General features: G+C 58.4%; 3 protein-coding genes across 5 annotated transcripts; 2 read left to right on the top strand and 1 right to left on the bottom strand.

The window, feature by feature from the left end:
• Positions 1 to 2,114: 2,114 nt before the first annotated feature.
• Positions 2,115 to 6,993, top strand: LOC140656851 (bromodomain-containing protein 8-like). The gene is made up of 6 exons (XM_072873042.1): positions 2,115 to 2,396; positions 2,795 to 2,995; positions 4,309 to 4,454; positions 5,203 to 5,289; positions 5,715 to 5,783; positions 6,759 to 6,993. Exons 1-6 carry the CDS (start codon positions 2,115 to 2,117, stop codon positions 6,991 to 6,993), a joined length of 1,020 nt encoding a protein of 339 aa, XP_072729143.1.
• A 771-nt stretch (positions 6,994 to 7,764) lies between these two features.
• On the top strand, positions 7,765 to 9,253 carry NHP2 (NHP2 ribonucleoprotein). The gene is made up of 4 exons (XM_072872467.1): positions 7,765 to 7,949; positions 8,059 to 8,128; positions 8,205 to 8,310; positions 8,993 to 9,253. The coding sequence occupies exons 1-4, from the start codon at positions 7,799 to 7,801 to the stop codon at positions 9,116 to 9,118; spliced, it is 453 nt and encodes a 150-aa protein (XP_072728568.1). The 5' UTR covers positions 7,765 to 7,798; the 3' UTR covers positions 9,119 to 9,253.
• Positions 9,254 to 9,850: 597 nt separating this feature from the next.
• On the bottom strand, positions 9,851 to 15,389 carry N4BP3 (NEDD4 binding protein 3). Of its 3 annotated transcripts, none has more exons than XM_072873396.1 (5): positions 15,245 to 15,389; positions 12,878 to 13,321; positions 12,101 to 12,655; positions 11,611 to 11,868; positions 9,851 to 11,383 (listed from the first exon to the last, which is right to left on the bottom strand). In XM_072873396.1, exons 2-5 carry the CDS (start codon positions 13,289 to 13,291, stop codon positions 10,811 to 10,813), a joined length of 1,800 nt encoding a protein of 599 aa, XP_072729497.1. In that variant the 5' UTR covers positions 13,292 to 13,321; positions 15,245 to 15,389; the 3' UTR covers positions 9,851 to 10,810. The 3 variants fall into 3 exon arrangements, with proteins under 3 accessions (XP_072729497.1, XP_072729498.1, XP_072729499.1); XM_072873397.1 differs by lacking the exon at positions 15,245 to 15,389 and adding an exon at positions 15,094 to 15,238; XM_072873398.1 differs by lacking the exon at positions 15,245 to 15,389 and adding an exon at positions 14,328 to 14,803.

Raw genomic sequence — 15,389 nt, 5'->3', positions numbered from 1 at the left:
TGTTCTAAAACCTCCCCATTGACATTTAATTAGAAACAGTCTCTCAGACCCATCCCAAGAGAAAGTCTCGTGTGATCTCCTCTGTGGCAACTGCTGATAATGATGATTAGTTTGGTTTTTCCAACTGGCCCTATTTTCCACTGAGGTGTTTGGCACTGATCATGCATCATTCCCACTGATCATCTGGCAGCTCTCTGCTTCTGATGTTTTTGATGAGGTTTGTTGTTGTTACTTGCTTTTATGTCTTTAGCAAATTGTTCTTCTTTTTTTTTCTTTTTTTTTTTTTCCTACTTTTTTGTGGATTCTACATTTCATTTATTAGAGTTCAGGCTTTTATCATTTTTCTTGTTTTGACGTTTAAGTTCCTTTTAAAGGGTGTCTTTTTTATTTCTAACAGCTTTTTCTCGTATCGGCAAGGGTTGTGCAGTGTCTGATCTCTGCAAAGTGAACTAAAACTTTCCAATTTGATAATGATTCCTTGCTGCTGACTTATGTAGCCAACATAATTAAGAACTGTCAGGCAGTTCTTAATTAAAAGTTCAAGTCTGTATCTTTTTGTCCCTTATTTTTTGTACAGAATTGATATGGAACTAAGCAGTCTGTAATTATTTCACTCATCCCGCTTGTCTTGCTCTAATGCTGCTGTTCCGCTCTGCTGTCTTGAGTCTTCCAAGATTTAGTAAAACTGAACATAAGGCCGAAGATCTTTTTAATCAGTGGTTATGCCCAAGTTCCCTGAGCTTCCTGATTTTACAATGCTTGTCCCGCTCAACTGAAGTACAGAAGGATGACCACAAGTGATTGGATTACCCTAGGCTAAGGCTTTTCTGTTCTTCAGCTGAGCTGCGGTGGCTGGTTCTGCGTGTGCGGCCAGTTCTGCTGATGGTGCAGGAAAGCACTTTAGGCATGGGGTTACTCTTCAGATGAAATCACAGTTTGCCCAACTCCTTCAGCTAGAAGCTGAGAGCAGGTAAGGTTATCTCTTACCTCATCAAATTTTATCTGCTTCCCCTGAAGTTAAGTTTGAAACAGGTTTCAGAAGGACAGCCTTTTGGATCCTAGCTCTGCTTGTAAGTTCATAAAATAACCAAACAAGTTTTCTCATCCCATACCTAATGGATTCCTTATTTCTCCCAGGTATGCACTGTAAGCTTTATTTGTAGCTGTGCTAGCCGTCCTGAGAATGCAAAAGGACGTCAGTGAGAAATGTGCTTGTTCAAAATTCTGGAAGAATTAGGTTGTACATAATTAACTGAAAACTCTAAAGACACTGCTAATTAATGCATAGAATTCTCCATAGGTACAGCATCAAGGCAGCTGAGTTCAGTGGCAAGATACAGATTTTTCTAACAGCTTTTTACTGTTCTTACTGTGACTCTGCAAACAATTCCCCAGACTTAGAGAAATCATAGTGGACTCGTGCAGTAGAAGACACTTAGGCATGGACTAATGAACAGAGATGAAATGAATGGTTTCTTCCTTCTTAAGAGAACGCTAACTTTTATTTTCTGAAATGTGTAGAACCGTCCCCTGTCAGTGTGTGACTGTGCATGATTATAATTCCTCTGGCTCAGGTAGACAGTATATCACCATCCAGCTAAATCACATCTGTCACTTTCAAAACAAAGTTTCTGTGGTGTTTGTGATGTTATTTCCAGTATAAAAAGTTCTCACGGGGCAGCAAAGGGAATTTCAATGAGTTGTCCTCAGAGTCACTAGTTTTTCACAACTATCAGCAGCTCAGGAGGCCCAGCATGACTTGGTTTTGAGCTTGCTGCTGGCTGCCTTTGGCACCTTAAACATCTAGTATATGACAAAGCCGCATGCTCCTCATCAGCCTAGCATCCCCCGAGCACAGTAACCTACCGATGCCTGGGCAGCACAGCAAAAGCACCAGAAAACCTGAAATTCAGTTAGTCTGAAATGGCAGTTTGTGTTGCAGAGCTACAGATCTGCCATGTGCTGTCAAGTGTGGGCTCAGGTGTAGGCTGCTCACCTCATGGAGTCCTTCCTATGCTTCAGCTCTCTGAGTATGTCAGGAAATGAGCTGGGCTTTGCATTTCTGGATCAGGGTAGAAAGAAATTGCTGTCTCTCTCTTTATGTTTGTTTGCAGATGGGCCATGCCTGGGTGTGGTGGGAGTCTGAGACAGAGTCTCCCAGCGAGTCAGAGAACAGTGACTTCCAGTCGCTTTTCAGCTGGGATTCAAGCTTGGATCTGGATGTGGGGAGCTGGAGGAACACTGAAGAGGTGGCCACGGGGAAGCTAGAGGAAAGCAGCCGAGAGGCAGACCGTGAGCTGGAGTTCAGCGAGCCTCTCTGGGGGGATGATAGTGAAGACTACCAAAAGGGAGAGAGGCCATGTGAAGATGACAGTCTTCTCCAGTTCTTCGCAGAGGTAGGACTGTTTGGATGACAGGAAAGTGGGCAGCATAGTTCAGGCCCTCCTGAAACAGGGTTTTCAGGGTCTCCACCATCCCTACGCATAGAAACAGTCTGGGGGAGGAGCAGATGCCCTGAGTTCACTTGCTCCCTGTCCCAAGCCTAGGCCTTCCTCCCATTTTAAGCTGGCACCACAACCAGGCAGCTGCTTTGCCAAAACACAGCTCACCCTAAAGCACAGAGATGTCAGTGAACTGACACTGTAATAACAACACAGGGCTTCATCAGAAGATTTTGCAAGGATTCCTAAAAATGGAAAGGCATTCATGAGTGAAAGCAAAAATAGCATCTGTGCTGTTTATTTCTTCTTCCTTTTACCTTCACAATTTGAAGCAATAAATATCTGTGTTGCAGGTAACCCAGATGATGGAACCTCTCCGCATTAGCAGCAGAGAGTCATCACAGACCCGGTGGGATTATTGTGGCTCTGGGAAGCAGGGTGATGGGGAAGATATGAGGTGCCAGGAAAAGGCCACAGGGACAGCAGTCTCAGGAGCAGACGAAAGTCAACTACATGTCCTGCCAGATGAGAAAGAACACTTCCCAGGAAGAGAGGTAAGGGAGAGGTGGTCCTAAGAGAGCCTCTGGTCCTGGATGAGAGACAAGAGACCACGAAGGAAATCAGCTCTACAAGAGATGGGGAAGTCCCAGGTTCTGAGTGGGGAGATGGGGACACAGAGGAGAAGACAGCAGGGAAGGGAATGCAAAAGAAATGTATGAGGGGAATGATGTTTTTTATGCATGGATATGTATCTTTATGAACAGGAAGCTTGTTACAGATCAAACTCTCAGATGTGAGTTGGAGGAGTTGCTCCCTGGCAGTGTAAAGGTGACTCATGAGAGCTAGCAGTCTGCTCTCAGGTTTAAGGCAAGACTGGAATACTTGCCTTGTTCTAATTGCTGTGTTATGCAGCACACAGCTTGGCTGGTTTCAGGCCCACGTGGCTGTGATAGCAATAACCATCTGCCCCTGGAGACTGTCATGTCTTGGAAGCAGGCACTGTCTAGCCTGGGTTTACATCAGTCCTGTGTCTAGGGGGGCTGTGGGCTCCCACCAGCCTGCAAGGTGTTGCTGGGACAGGTAACATAGCAGTGGAAAAACAGTGCCATTTTTCCACACTCACATTTTTTCCTTCGCAGACTTAGACACTGGAGACAGAAATAACTTTCAGGATTCTCTTACTTCACCTGTTCAGCCACGACGGCGTTATTCCCAGCAGTTCCCTCACGGTTCTCCCAGTGGTCAAAGCCAAACACAGCACAGTGTCCACTTTATTCCTGTGGAGTCTGCTTCAGATCTGTTGAGGATTCTCAGGTGCCCCTGCACATAATCCCGCTTCTGGACTCCAAAAAGCCTCTCTCCCTGCACCTGTCACTGTCTACATTTTATTGGCAAATCACTACAACAACAGCAACACTCTCCTTCCTGAGTCTTTTCTCTGTCACATTCATGTGGAAGTTTGTGAGGAAACAACCTTCTTGCACTCTAGGGGATCCTGTTACCTGTGTCTTGAGCTTTAACAAGCCTGAGGCGGTCTTACCTCAGCTCCTGATTGCCCTCTCACATCCATGACTCTTCCCAGAAAACCAGACAGACACAACACTGGGCACCAGTCAGCTCCACAGTGTTTGTGTTAGCCAGAGGTGGTTATGATCCAAGAGATCAGACCCAGCTGTTACTGGAGTGCTAGGCAGCACAATAAAGGTCTGAATAAGGTCAGACATAATCCTCCAGAATAACAGTGAGCTAGCTCCCAGCTGAGACTGGATGCAGTAAAGGGATGTGCAGCAGGCTGGCTTCTAGATAAATGATTCAGGTGATGGGCTGCCATTTTAGACATATCTTCCTTTTCCTCTGTGCTCTTCAGGACAAGACTCAAGAGACACCTGGAGAACAAGCTTTAGGTGAGCTGCATCCACAGGAGATGAGTAATCAGGCCCAGGATCAAGATGATAGTGATAGCACCTCTGCAGCCCCTGTGCTGGACTCAACAAGCCCTGCCAACACACAGCTGTAAGTAGTTCGTTCTTCTGTCTTGCAGGCACAGCAGAACAGAGTTGGTTTTTTTGTCTCACATGAGAACAAGTGTATGGCACAGGTCACCTCCAGGAAGGTGAGATAGCCAAGGAGAACAGGAGGGAAGGAGGTAACTTGTGCTATCTCTGTGGACCTGCCAGCATTTTTGAGCATTGATCCTAAGCTGAAGTGAGAAGAGTAGAGATTAAATAAGAGATTAAATGAAAAATACGTGTTTCCTCAAGGCAGCTAGGCCTTCTGTGAGCTGGGCATCATGCTTTGTCAGGCAATGTCCAGTCCAGCTCCTAAGAGAGGCATTACCAGCCTGCTTTAGGCAGGTGCAGGCGTGTCAGTCACATGCAGGCTCTGCCACATGTGTGATCACCTGGGCTGCCTTTCGAAGTAAAACAGTTTCTTGGAATGAGAAACTGAATAAAAACCACCTCAGTAAAGTTCTGAACTTCAGAGTAGCATGAGCTTTTCTATCCAGCTTGATCCTGCCCTTTAGAGCTGCTCATCTCAGATCTTGTTTCTACTTGTTGCCCAGTAGAAACATCCCCCATTCTGGATTTTTAGTTGTGCATTCAGATGCAGAATGCTTCCACCATCTCACCCTGAGAGGTTTTGCATAGCTACAGCAAACGATCTCTGCACTTCATCCACCTGGATGTGGTGGGTGCTAGCAGAATTGCCACCTCCTACTTCGTCTTGAGTGTGATGATCTGGCAATATATTCCCTCCACAGGGTGCAGCTGAGCTGGGATAACCCCCTACAGCATTTGCTCTTCAAAAGAACTCTCCTGTCCATCTGGAAAATGATAGCCAGTCACAGGTATGTGCAGGCAAAGGGTTGGATTGACATGGCTCCTGAACACATTGCCCTGAATTCCAGCTCCTATGTCATCAGGCCTTGTCCTCCCCTCCACGACAGCCACCACAGGCTGGCTTGTCTCTCCATGGCTTTGCTTCTGGCTGTCCTCGCAGCCAGAACAGCTGCATGCTGCAAAGCTGGAGAGAACACCGCATATTTATTTCCTCTGCTTAATGTGGCAGAGCCCAAATGTTGCTTCCTACACAGCTGGCACAGCCAGCTTCAGCGAGGGGCTCAGCCTCCTTATGACAGCCACCGAATACTGGCTGTTGCTAATCCGCCGTGGCCCTCATGGCAAGCAGGGAGAGGCAAGCACTGGTCCGTGTTGTGATGTTGTCTTTGGTGGAGAGGCGGACAGAGGTCATTCTTTGTGCTTGTCCCTGTAGGTACAGTGGCCCGTTCCTGAAGGCAGTGTCGGAGAAACAAGCCCCTGGATACAGGGATGTAGTAAAGAGGTGAGTTTGTGAAGGAAGTGCTCGCTAGTTGATTTCTCTCTGTTTTTTCTGTCTTCTCTAGTTTCCAGAGGGCCAGTGGGATGGTTTCCTTCCTCCTTTTCCAGAGTTTGGCTGTCACCAGCATCTCCCACTGATTTCTTTTATTAAAACTCCTTTCCAGCTGATTAGAACCTGGAAGCTTGCACTGACTCTGGAGCTGATAGGAATTGTGCCTGCCCTTTGCTGGCATGGCATGGCATGGCCGACTTACTCCAGGCACAGTCCATGCAGCTGTAAAGCCCTGTCTGAGCAGGGGATTCAGCTTCTGCAGCTCAAGTCTCTTATCCCCATGCTGGAAGCGTGTGCCTTGGTCGATACCCTGTCTTCATCCACTGCTTGCTCCCCAGATGTTTTACACTCAGTGGAGAAGTGGGTCATAAGAATATTTCCCAGAGAGATTAAGGGCATTTTTCAGAGCTGAATCATATTCTATTCTGGTCACAGTTGTCATGTCTGCAGCCATTCATTTTCTCATTCTGTCAAAATAAGAGAAGTAATATTTATTCTCCGTCATGTTCCCCTTATCAGCACTGCTATTTTTGCTAGTGGCACCATTCGATTTTAAGGGGCTTTAATAGATACCTATTTTAGTAACTTTTCTTTCTCCACTAAGACCTGGACTGACTTCATGAAGACTAATTACTAGAATCGCTCTGCTTGCCTTCTCTGGAGCTCAACATCCAATTTTTTTTAGAGGTGACTGCTAATGACCTGCCAAGTTGATTGGACAGCAATTGTCGCATTGGCTAAACTTACTTTGCCTGACTTAGAAGAAAAACATTTCTCACTCCTTCTCTTTGTCCTGAACAATAAAATTGATTGAAAATAGCTGTGCTTTCAGGGCCACACTGAAATGAGAATAAGCGTGTTCATGCAGAGCCTGAAGAATGCCTGGCCCTGGGTTGCAATTTTTCTCCTTCTATCTGTCTTTTGTAGACCCATGGATTTAACCAGCATAAAGAGAAGACTGTCAAAGGGACACATTCAGTCCATGATCCAGTTCCAGCGTGACCTCATGCTCATGTTCCAGAACGCAGTGATGTACAACAGCTTCAACCACCACGTGCACCACATGGCCATGGAGATGCAGCGAGAGGTCTTGGAGCAGCTGCACATGTTGGGTGAAGCCCTCCTGTGCTCAAGGGACAGGCTGGGGTGGGGGAGAAGGTAACAAGCCACGTCTGAGGCCTGTTTCTTTTGTGTTGTCTCCCTGGCTCAAGAGGTCTGCTGGGGCAGATGGGTCTGCTGGGGATGTGCTGACGCTGCAGCCATGGCCTTCGGCAGACCTAGTTATCCTCCAGTGGTGCCTGCCAGGTTGATGGGATAAGGAACAAAGTTTCTAGGAGGGGCACCAGAAGGGAAACCTCCCTTCTTCCCTGGGAAAGCCCTGCAGTGAGAAAAGGTTCCCTGGGATGAAAAAAAAAAGGGAGAAAATAATCTTTGTGACCAGTTGGGATGAATCGCGGCCCAGCCCCGTGAAGGTGGCTGGCTGTACACCCGGGGCGCTGCAGTAGAGCTCTGTTGTCCACAGCCTTCCCTGTACGTTTGCGGCGTTGCTGTGTTGGGGTTCGGATAGGGTTGAGCGTGGCAGCCCCGTGCCGCCTCAGGCCGAGAGAGCAGTCGCAGCCCCACGGTGCTCCAGCCTGCGCCCACTGGGGAGCCCAGCGCCGACCGCACCCCAGTAAAGGCCCGTGTTGAAAGCTTGTCCCCGCGTGTTTGACACCCCGGCCGGGGGGGAGGGGGGGGGGGGGGCAGCGGGGCGAGGGGAGCCCGGGGGCGAGGGGCTTCGGGCTGCGGGGGTGGCCGGCAGGAGGCCTGGGGCCGGCGGGCGGGAAGGCGCCGCTCGCCATTGGCCGGTGCGGAGGGCTGGCAGCGGCTGAGGGGGTTGCCGATTGGCTGGTAAAGAGCTGGCAGTGTTGGTTACGCCTCCCGGGCCGCGCGTGCCCCGGAAGCGGAAGCGCGCGAGCGGCGCGGCCATGGCGCGGGAGAAGCAGCCGGAGGCGGCGGCGGAGGCGGAGGGGACTCCTGAGCGCTCGTACCGGGAGCAGCTCGACTACCTGAACCCCATCGCCCAGCCGCTCGCCTCCCGCAAGCTGACGCGCAAACTCTACAAGTGCATCAGGAAAGGTCTGACTGGCACCGGGAGCGGGGCATGGCGGGGGCGGGAGCGGGACCGGGGCCGGGGCCGGGCCGGGCCGTGGCGGCGCAGCCCCCTCACGGTGTAATTCTCTTGCAGCGGCCAAGCACAAGCAGATCCGTCGCGGTGTGAAGGAGGTCCAGAAGTTCATCAACAAGGGCGAGAAGGGGTAAGCGCTGCCCCGGCCCTGCTGCCCCGGCATGGCCCGGCCCCGCCCGGCCGCTGACACGGGCTTTCCCCTGCAGGATCACGGTGCTGGCCGGCGACACGCTGCCTATCGATGTGTACTGCCACATCCCCATCATGTGCGAGGACAGGAGCCTCCCCTACGCATACGTCCCTTCCAAATCGGTAAGGGGCTGGGGCTGCGCAGCCGGGAGGAACCAGCCCCAGCGAGAGGGAAGCCGGTGGGCAGCACCCGGCCCGGGCTGTGACGGGAGCCTTCCCGGGGAGGTGCCTGAGTAAAGCACCTGGTGCTTGTCCGTGGCCAGGGCACGAGAGGGACAAGCGGCCGTGACACAGATGGAGGATTGTTTCACTGTGGGACCGCAGAACCGTTTGCCCCAGTCGAGTCCTGGCAGCATTTGGGGAGGGGAGCTCTCTGGGATGTGTTTTCCCCCCATAGTTGTGAGCCGGGACCTGGCTGCTTGCAAGAAACAAGACCCTGGCCAAGGTGTGGTGTTGGTGGGACACCCTCCCCTTTGTAGACTGGAGCTGGGGGGGGGCGGTGTCTTTGGGACTTTGCCCCCAGTGCAGGCAGCTCTGCAGACCCTGGCTCCCCGTCCTGGGGAAGGAGTATGGTGCATGAGGCAGGTGCCAGCCCCGCGCTCCGCTTCCGGGATGTAGGAGAGAAGATGGGAGAAGGGTTCTTAAACCCAGCACGAGTCCGGAGGGCTTGGGGTTGAGGGGCTGGCAGAGACGTCTTCCCTGTGCTAGACCAGGGCATGAAGCATATTGGCTGGGTGTCAGGCCTCCCCTCTCGGGGGGACCCGGCCCCCCCAGCCTCCCCCACGGCCTCGCTCTGTTCCCGCAGGACCTGGGAGCCGCAGCCGGCTCGAAGCGCCCGACGTGCGTTATCATGATCAAGCCCCACGAGGAGTACCAGGAGACCTACGATGAGTGCCTGGGGGAGGTGGAGGCCCTGCCCCTGCCGCTGTGAAGAGCCGGGGATGGGCTGCGGCCCGCGGGGCACTGGTGGCAGGTCCGCTGTCCCCTGCCTGCGGGGCCGTGTCCCCCTGTTTGTGGGGACGCTGTGAGCGCTGCGGGAGTGAATAAAGGTGTCTGTGGCTTTGTAGGACGCGGTCCCGGCCCTCCGTGCGGGGGGTGGGTGTGCGCGGGGCAGCCCCGGCCCGGCGGCGGGGGGCTGGCACGGCTGGGGGCCGCCGCGCCGCCAGGGGGCGTCCGCGCTCCGGTCCGCGGGGTAGGGAGGCGCTCGTTCCCGGGAGGGACCGCTCCCGCGGGGGGCGGGGGTGCGTCCAGGCGTCGTTGGGCGGGCAAACCATCCCGCGGCGGGAGGGGGGGGGGGAGCGCGGACTTTGTCCTCTTGGGGGTGGGGTGCCCTGGCCGGGTTAAACCATGTGGCGGGGGAGGTGAGGCCTATCCCGGCGGCAGCGCCCCGGGAGCCAGTGCGTCCGCCCCCGTGGGGCCCAGCCGGTCGCGCAGGCCTCGGCCCTGCCGTGACTCAGCCGGCTGCAATGCCCCAGCTGGTTGTGCCGCCAGCCTCGACGCGGCGGCTCCCCGGCAGCACGGGTGGGCGCTGGGGCGGGGGGACCCCAGAGGGAGGTGGGCCCAGCAGGGCCCAGGCCAGCCCGCAAACCCCCCCCCTTGCGTGGCTGAGAGCCCCCGGTAACCCCGCCGCGCTGGAGGAAAGCAAAGGCAGAGGCCAGAAGAATGAAATCCGGGTTTATTGCAGGAAAGGCCGAGGAGAGCTGGGCTGGGCCCGGCCTTCACGTGGCTCCGCTGTTACAGGCACAGAGCAGGGCTCCTTCCAGCGCCTCTCGACCTGCTCTCCCCCAGCACTGGCCCAGCTCCTCAGCTACTCACCCACCCTGAGAGGGGCAATGTGGGGCTACCCCAGCCTGTTCCCCCCAGCTTGGGGAGCATCCCAGCCCCCTTTCCCCTCCCCAAAGGCAGTGTGGCAGGGCACCAGGTTCCCATCCCTCCTTGCACAAGGCACTCACCCCTCTCAGCTCAAGGGCTCCCTGCAGGGAAGCTGCATTAATCATTCTCCATTACAGAGCAGCCCCAATACTGGTGACATGGAAAGCCCCAAGAGAGGTGCTGGGGCAGCTGCCTCCCTCCCAGCAGTACCAGCACTTGTCAGGCTTTCCTCCTATGCCTTCCCAGTGGCACCAACAGAGACCGGTGCCGGCACAGGGCACCGCCACACCGCCAGCTCCAGGACCCTGCTGACAGGGCAGCTGCTGCAAGCAGCAGCTGGAACCCCCACAGCAAGGCCGTGGGGTTGGGGACAGGGCCTGAGCCTCCCCTTAGCAAGACATTAAGTTACTGGGTTCTAGGGAACAGGGGCGGCAGAGCAGGAGGGACAGGGAATGTCTCACAGGGCGCTTGGTTTCTGCCCCATGGCAGAAGGAATCACAGGGCAAACGCTCCTGGAGTCAGAGCACGGGGCACATGCAAGACCCCACCCTGGCACAGATGACCCCCCCATCTCCAGAGACCCCCCCCCAGAAGGGCCTGAAGCACTGCAAGAAGGAAAAGCTCCCTTGTCGCTATCAGTCCTTCTCCCCAGGGCAGCACCGAGCAGCCGGTCCTTGTGCAGACCCTGAGATCGTCCCGTTGCAGCAGCAAGAGACCTTCCCCCTTCACAGTCCCACCAGCATCCTGCCGCTCAGATCTTTGAGGACTCCACCCGCTCGATCCACGGTGAGTCAGCCCCGACGTCCCTGGGCTCTGACCGCAGCTGCCGCAGCTCCCGCTCCAGCGCCTGGCTCCGGTGGTACATCTCCATGTAGCTGGCCTGGAGCTCTCGCTGGTACCGCAGCACCTTCTCCTTCTCCTCCTGCCAGGTTTTCCTCTCCAGCTCAAAGTTCACAGCCTGCAGCTGGCCCTGGCGCCGCTCCCGGAGCAGCTCTGCCCACAGCCACTCCACCTGCCGCTCCAGGGGCTCTGCCGTGTCGCTGTGAAGGCCCCGGCACTTGGAGTCATCAGTTTCGCAGCCAGGGAAGTCCTGGCACACCGGCATGGGGTCATCGCCCAGTGGCAGCGAGGCGCCAGGCTCTGTGGGGCTCTGGAAGGAGTCTGCCAGTTGTGCCAGCTGGGAGTCCCTGGCCTGGACCTCCGCCTTGGCCTCCCGCAGCTGCGTCTTCAGGCTGAAGATCTCGCCCAGCTTCTGAGCCATCTCCTCCTGGGTGTCCCGGAGCTGCTGCTTCAGCAGGGAGATCTCCGCTGCCTTCTGGCACACCTGCAGGGCACGGGCGAGGCGTGAAGGAAGGGTTGGAGGAGCAGGACCCCAGGGGTGGCAGCACCCCAGGCTGTCACCACAGCATCCCTGGGACACCACGAGCATCACACCTGGCTCGTCCCCCTCAGTCCTGTGGCCATGAGTGACACCAGAGCAGGGAACCGCTGCCCCTGTCCTGGCTCCACGGCCAGGAAGGTGGCAAGAGAGAGGGAAGGAAGGGGACTCACCTCCCACTTGGTCTCCTCCAGCTTGGGGCTGCTGCGCTCGCCCTGGGGCTGCCGGAGCTTGGGCTCCTCACACTGGCACTGCTGCATGCTCAGCTCCTCCTGCAGCCGCTTCTTCTCCTGCTGCGCCTTGTAGAGCTGCAGCTGCAGCGCCCGCTGCCCGCGCTGCGCCTGCTGCGTCACCTGCTGCAGCCGGGCCATGTACATCTGCTTCAGATCCTCCAGCTCGTCCAGCCACAGCCGCTGCTTGTCCTCAAACGCCTGCCAGCACAGGTGGACGCTGGTGAGGGTCCATAGCCTGCCCCGGCGCGGGGCAGCCCCAGGGAGGGATCCCAGAAGGTCCTGTGATGTTGGGTCCTCCCGCACTTGGACACTCCCAGCCCATCGCCCACCATAGCAGGACACCAGCTCCTTCACCGCTCCTTCCACCCAGGCACCGTTGCCCTATGCCCCTGCCCAGGACACCCAGCGCAGCCCCAGCCCCACGGCTCACCTGCGTGAAGGGGTCCTCAGTCTCGCTAAGGCTCCTCTTGAGCTGCCGCAGCTCACCTCCTGTCTCCTGCAGCCGGTCCTCCAGCTGCTTCACCGCATCCTCCAGTGAGTAGGTGAACTCGTAGGGCGGTGGGGGCTCCCCGGGGCTCTGCAGCCGGCTCAGCGTGGCCATGCTTTTGCAAGACAGGGGCACCTTCTCAGGGGCCAGGGGGTCCCTGGGGCTCCGGGAGACCCTGTCCAAGGAGCCCCCGATGTGGTTGATGTGGCCCATGGAGGCGCTGAACTGGCTCTGGGCAGGCTTGAGGCGGGAGCCATAGGAAGGGAAGCTCTGGATGGAGTTGTGGCTGGAGTCGGAGGCCTCATCCAGGCTGATGGCGTGGAGCAGGTGGGTGCGGAGCGGGCCGTGCTGCGAGGCTGCTGTGCTGCTCTGCGACAGCAGCGTGTGCAGGCTCCCATTGCTCTTGGACAGCTTCTGCCCCTTGGACGAGGACAGGCCCTGCATGGAGACCAGCCCCTTCCCGGCTACCGCCTTGAAGGCCGAGGGCCTGATACGGCACTGAAAAACAAGAGCGGGGTGAGGATGAGCCCAACAGCCCCCACCAGCACACACAGGTGCCTGGAGCCAGGGAGAACCCGCTCGCTCCCAGCCCCATAGCCCTGGACATCCTCAAATCCCCACATCCCATCCAGGGCACAGACCGTTCTGCTCCAGCCCCATCCTCTCGCAGAGCAGGACGTATTTCAGGGCCCAGCATGGCGCCCAGAGCCACAGCCTCACCTTGTCGAAGCGGCCCCTCTCAGGCAGGGAGCTCTTGGAGAAGTCGGCCCCACGGTGATGCTCCCGGGAGCAGCGCTCGGGGGACCGGTTCTCACGGTCGCTCTCATAGTCCCGCTTGTAGCAGGCGCCTGACGTCTGGTGCTTCCGCTCCAACCGTGTCTCCTTCTTGGCCCCGTGCAGGTAGCCAAAGAGCTCCCGCTGGCTCGGCCCCTTCCGCAGCAAGCCGTCGGGCTGCCGAAGCCCCCGCGAGCCCCCCAGCGGGGCCCGCAGCTCCAGGGGGGACAGATCCTGCTTCTCCACCAGGCTGCCCACACTGCCCATGCTGCCGACGACGCCGACAGGCTCTGAGGAGAGGTAGGTGCCGAGGACGCGGGTGTCGGGCTCACAGGTCACAGGACCCTGTGCTGCTGCCATGGAGAATTAGAGAAAAGCCCGGTACCAGCACTGCCGAAGGAGAGACAAAGTCAGCAACGCCGTGCAGCCGGGACTTCAAGCCCCCCCAGCACCCCCTTTCCCAGCTGGCCCCAAGGACCAACCTGGGCTCCCGGTGCTGGGAGAGACCCGCCAGGTCCCGGGCAGCTCCCCAGGGGACCCAGGAGCCGAGCGAGCAGGGCACCGGCACGCAGCATGCAGCGGGGTGGGGGGTCCCCCCTGCCGCCCCCCTCCATGGCGGAGCGCCTCCCTCCCACACCCAGCCCCACCTCCCGCCTGCGGCCAGGGCCGCCACCAAAACAGGCACCTGCCGCCCAGCCAGGCGGGCGAGTTCGGGAGCCGGCAGCACCTGCCCGGGCCTGGCGCCAGCCCTGGCCCGACGGCACCGAGCCACCCTGCTGGGACCTCAGGGTCCAGACACCCTCCAGAGACCTCCCCAAAATGACCCTGAGGATGCCCAGGGCTTTGGCTCAGCCTCCCCACGGTGCGCAGGGAACGGGCACCTCTCCTGCCCCACAGGGAGTCTTCCCACACGGCATGGGTTCCCACACCACGTGGGGCGAGCTCCCAAGCCCTCCCCACGGCCCCACTCCATCTGCAGGAGCTCCCACCCCAACACTGGGCAGGGACGAGGCAGCCACAGCCCAGCTGCTGTGTGCGTGCGGGGGACCCCGTGGCCGGACACGGTGGGAGGGAGACGGGAAGGGGCAGGATGTGGACAGGACAATGCAGCTTCCCGTGCAGGTGGCCGGGGGTGGAAGGATGCGAGGATGCCTTTGGCCTCGACTCCAGCTCCCCAGCGCCGAGGAGGGGGACGATGGCTCTCGCAGCCCTTCGCAGGCAGCCCCGGCGGAGGGGACACAGCGAAGCGTGGCAGGGGCGAGGCAGAGCCCCTTCCGCGGCTCCCAGCCTCGCCGAGGGCTCGCAGGCCGGGTTACACCCAGGAAGCTGCCCTGGTTCTCAGCACCACGCGCCGGGTAAACAAACACCCCGCTTTTAATTGCTGCCACGCACAAACCTGTCTGACAGCTCCCGGCCTGCGCTGTCACCTCCCTCTGCGAGCCCAGCACCTGCTCTGGGCATCGGCACCCCACGAAGGGCAGCAGGGATGGACCCGCTGGGAGGGTCTGGGCTGCCTGTGATGCCACCAGGTGTGCACGGGGCTGGGGGACGTGGATGTCCCCGGGGGGGGAAGCTTGCAGCATCCAGCCCCCAGCACCAGGGCATCCACCGGGAGCAGCTCGGCCGAGCCCCGCAGCAGCTCCTCCCGGCACAGGCGGCCGAGGAAGTAGGTCAGGTTGTGGGAGGTTTGGGAAGCGCCGGGGGAGCCCAAAGGTGTCCTGCCTGCGGCGGGAAGGGTGTCACCCCCCCAGGCGGCAAAACACCGGTCCGGCCAGCCTGGCTCCTTCCCGGGGTGGCGGACGAGATCTGGTCTCAACCCCAGCCGTGCCCCCGTCGAGCCCTGCCCGGGCAGGATACGGCCACAAACCCTTTCCCATCCCCTCCGGGCCTGAACCGGGGGGGCTGCGGGGAGGCGCAGGGGGGGCTGCGGGGAGGCGGGTTCCCCGCGCCCGCCTCTCCGCAGCCCCCCCTGCGCCTCCCCGCAGCCCCCCACCGAGCCCGGCCGGAATTTCCGGCACGGAGAAGGCGGAGGGGGAGGTCGGTCCCCAGGGCCGGGCCCGGCCGAGCGCGCTGCAGCCCGGAACAAAGCACCGCACGGCGGAGAGCACCGGGGAAGGGGAGGGGCGCACCGGGACGCACCGCGGGGGCTCAGCGGGGCTCACCGGGAGGAGCAGCAGGGCGCACCGGGAAGCGCACCGGGATTCCCCGGGAAGCGCACCGGAGGTCGCCGGGGAGGGCGCACTGGGAGGCGCACCGGGGCTCCCCGGGAGACGCACCGGAGCTCCCCGGGAGGCGCACCGGGCCCGCACTCACCATGCCGGCGGCGCGGCGATCCCGCTCGGCTCCTCTCCCCGCTCCTTCCCTCGCCGTGTTTGAACGCGCCCCTCGGCCGCGGCCGCGCGGGCAGCGGGCGGAGCCGGCACCGGCAAATCGCGGCGCGGAGGCGGGCGGCAGCGGC

The sequence above is a fragment of the Ciconia boyciana genome, chromosome 9 (genome assembly GCF_034638445.1).
Source record: "Ciconia boyciana chromosome 9, ASM3463844v1, whole genome shotgun sequence".
Classification (NCBI taxonomy): domain Eukaryota; kingdom Metazoa; phylum Chordata; class Aves; order Ciconiiformes; family Ciconiidae; genus Ciconia; species Ciconia boyciana.
Note: the sequence above shows the minus strand (reverse complement) of the source record. Positions and strands in the feature narration are given on the sequence as shown.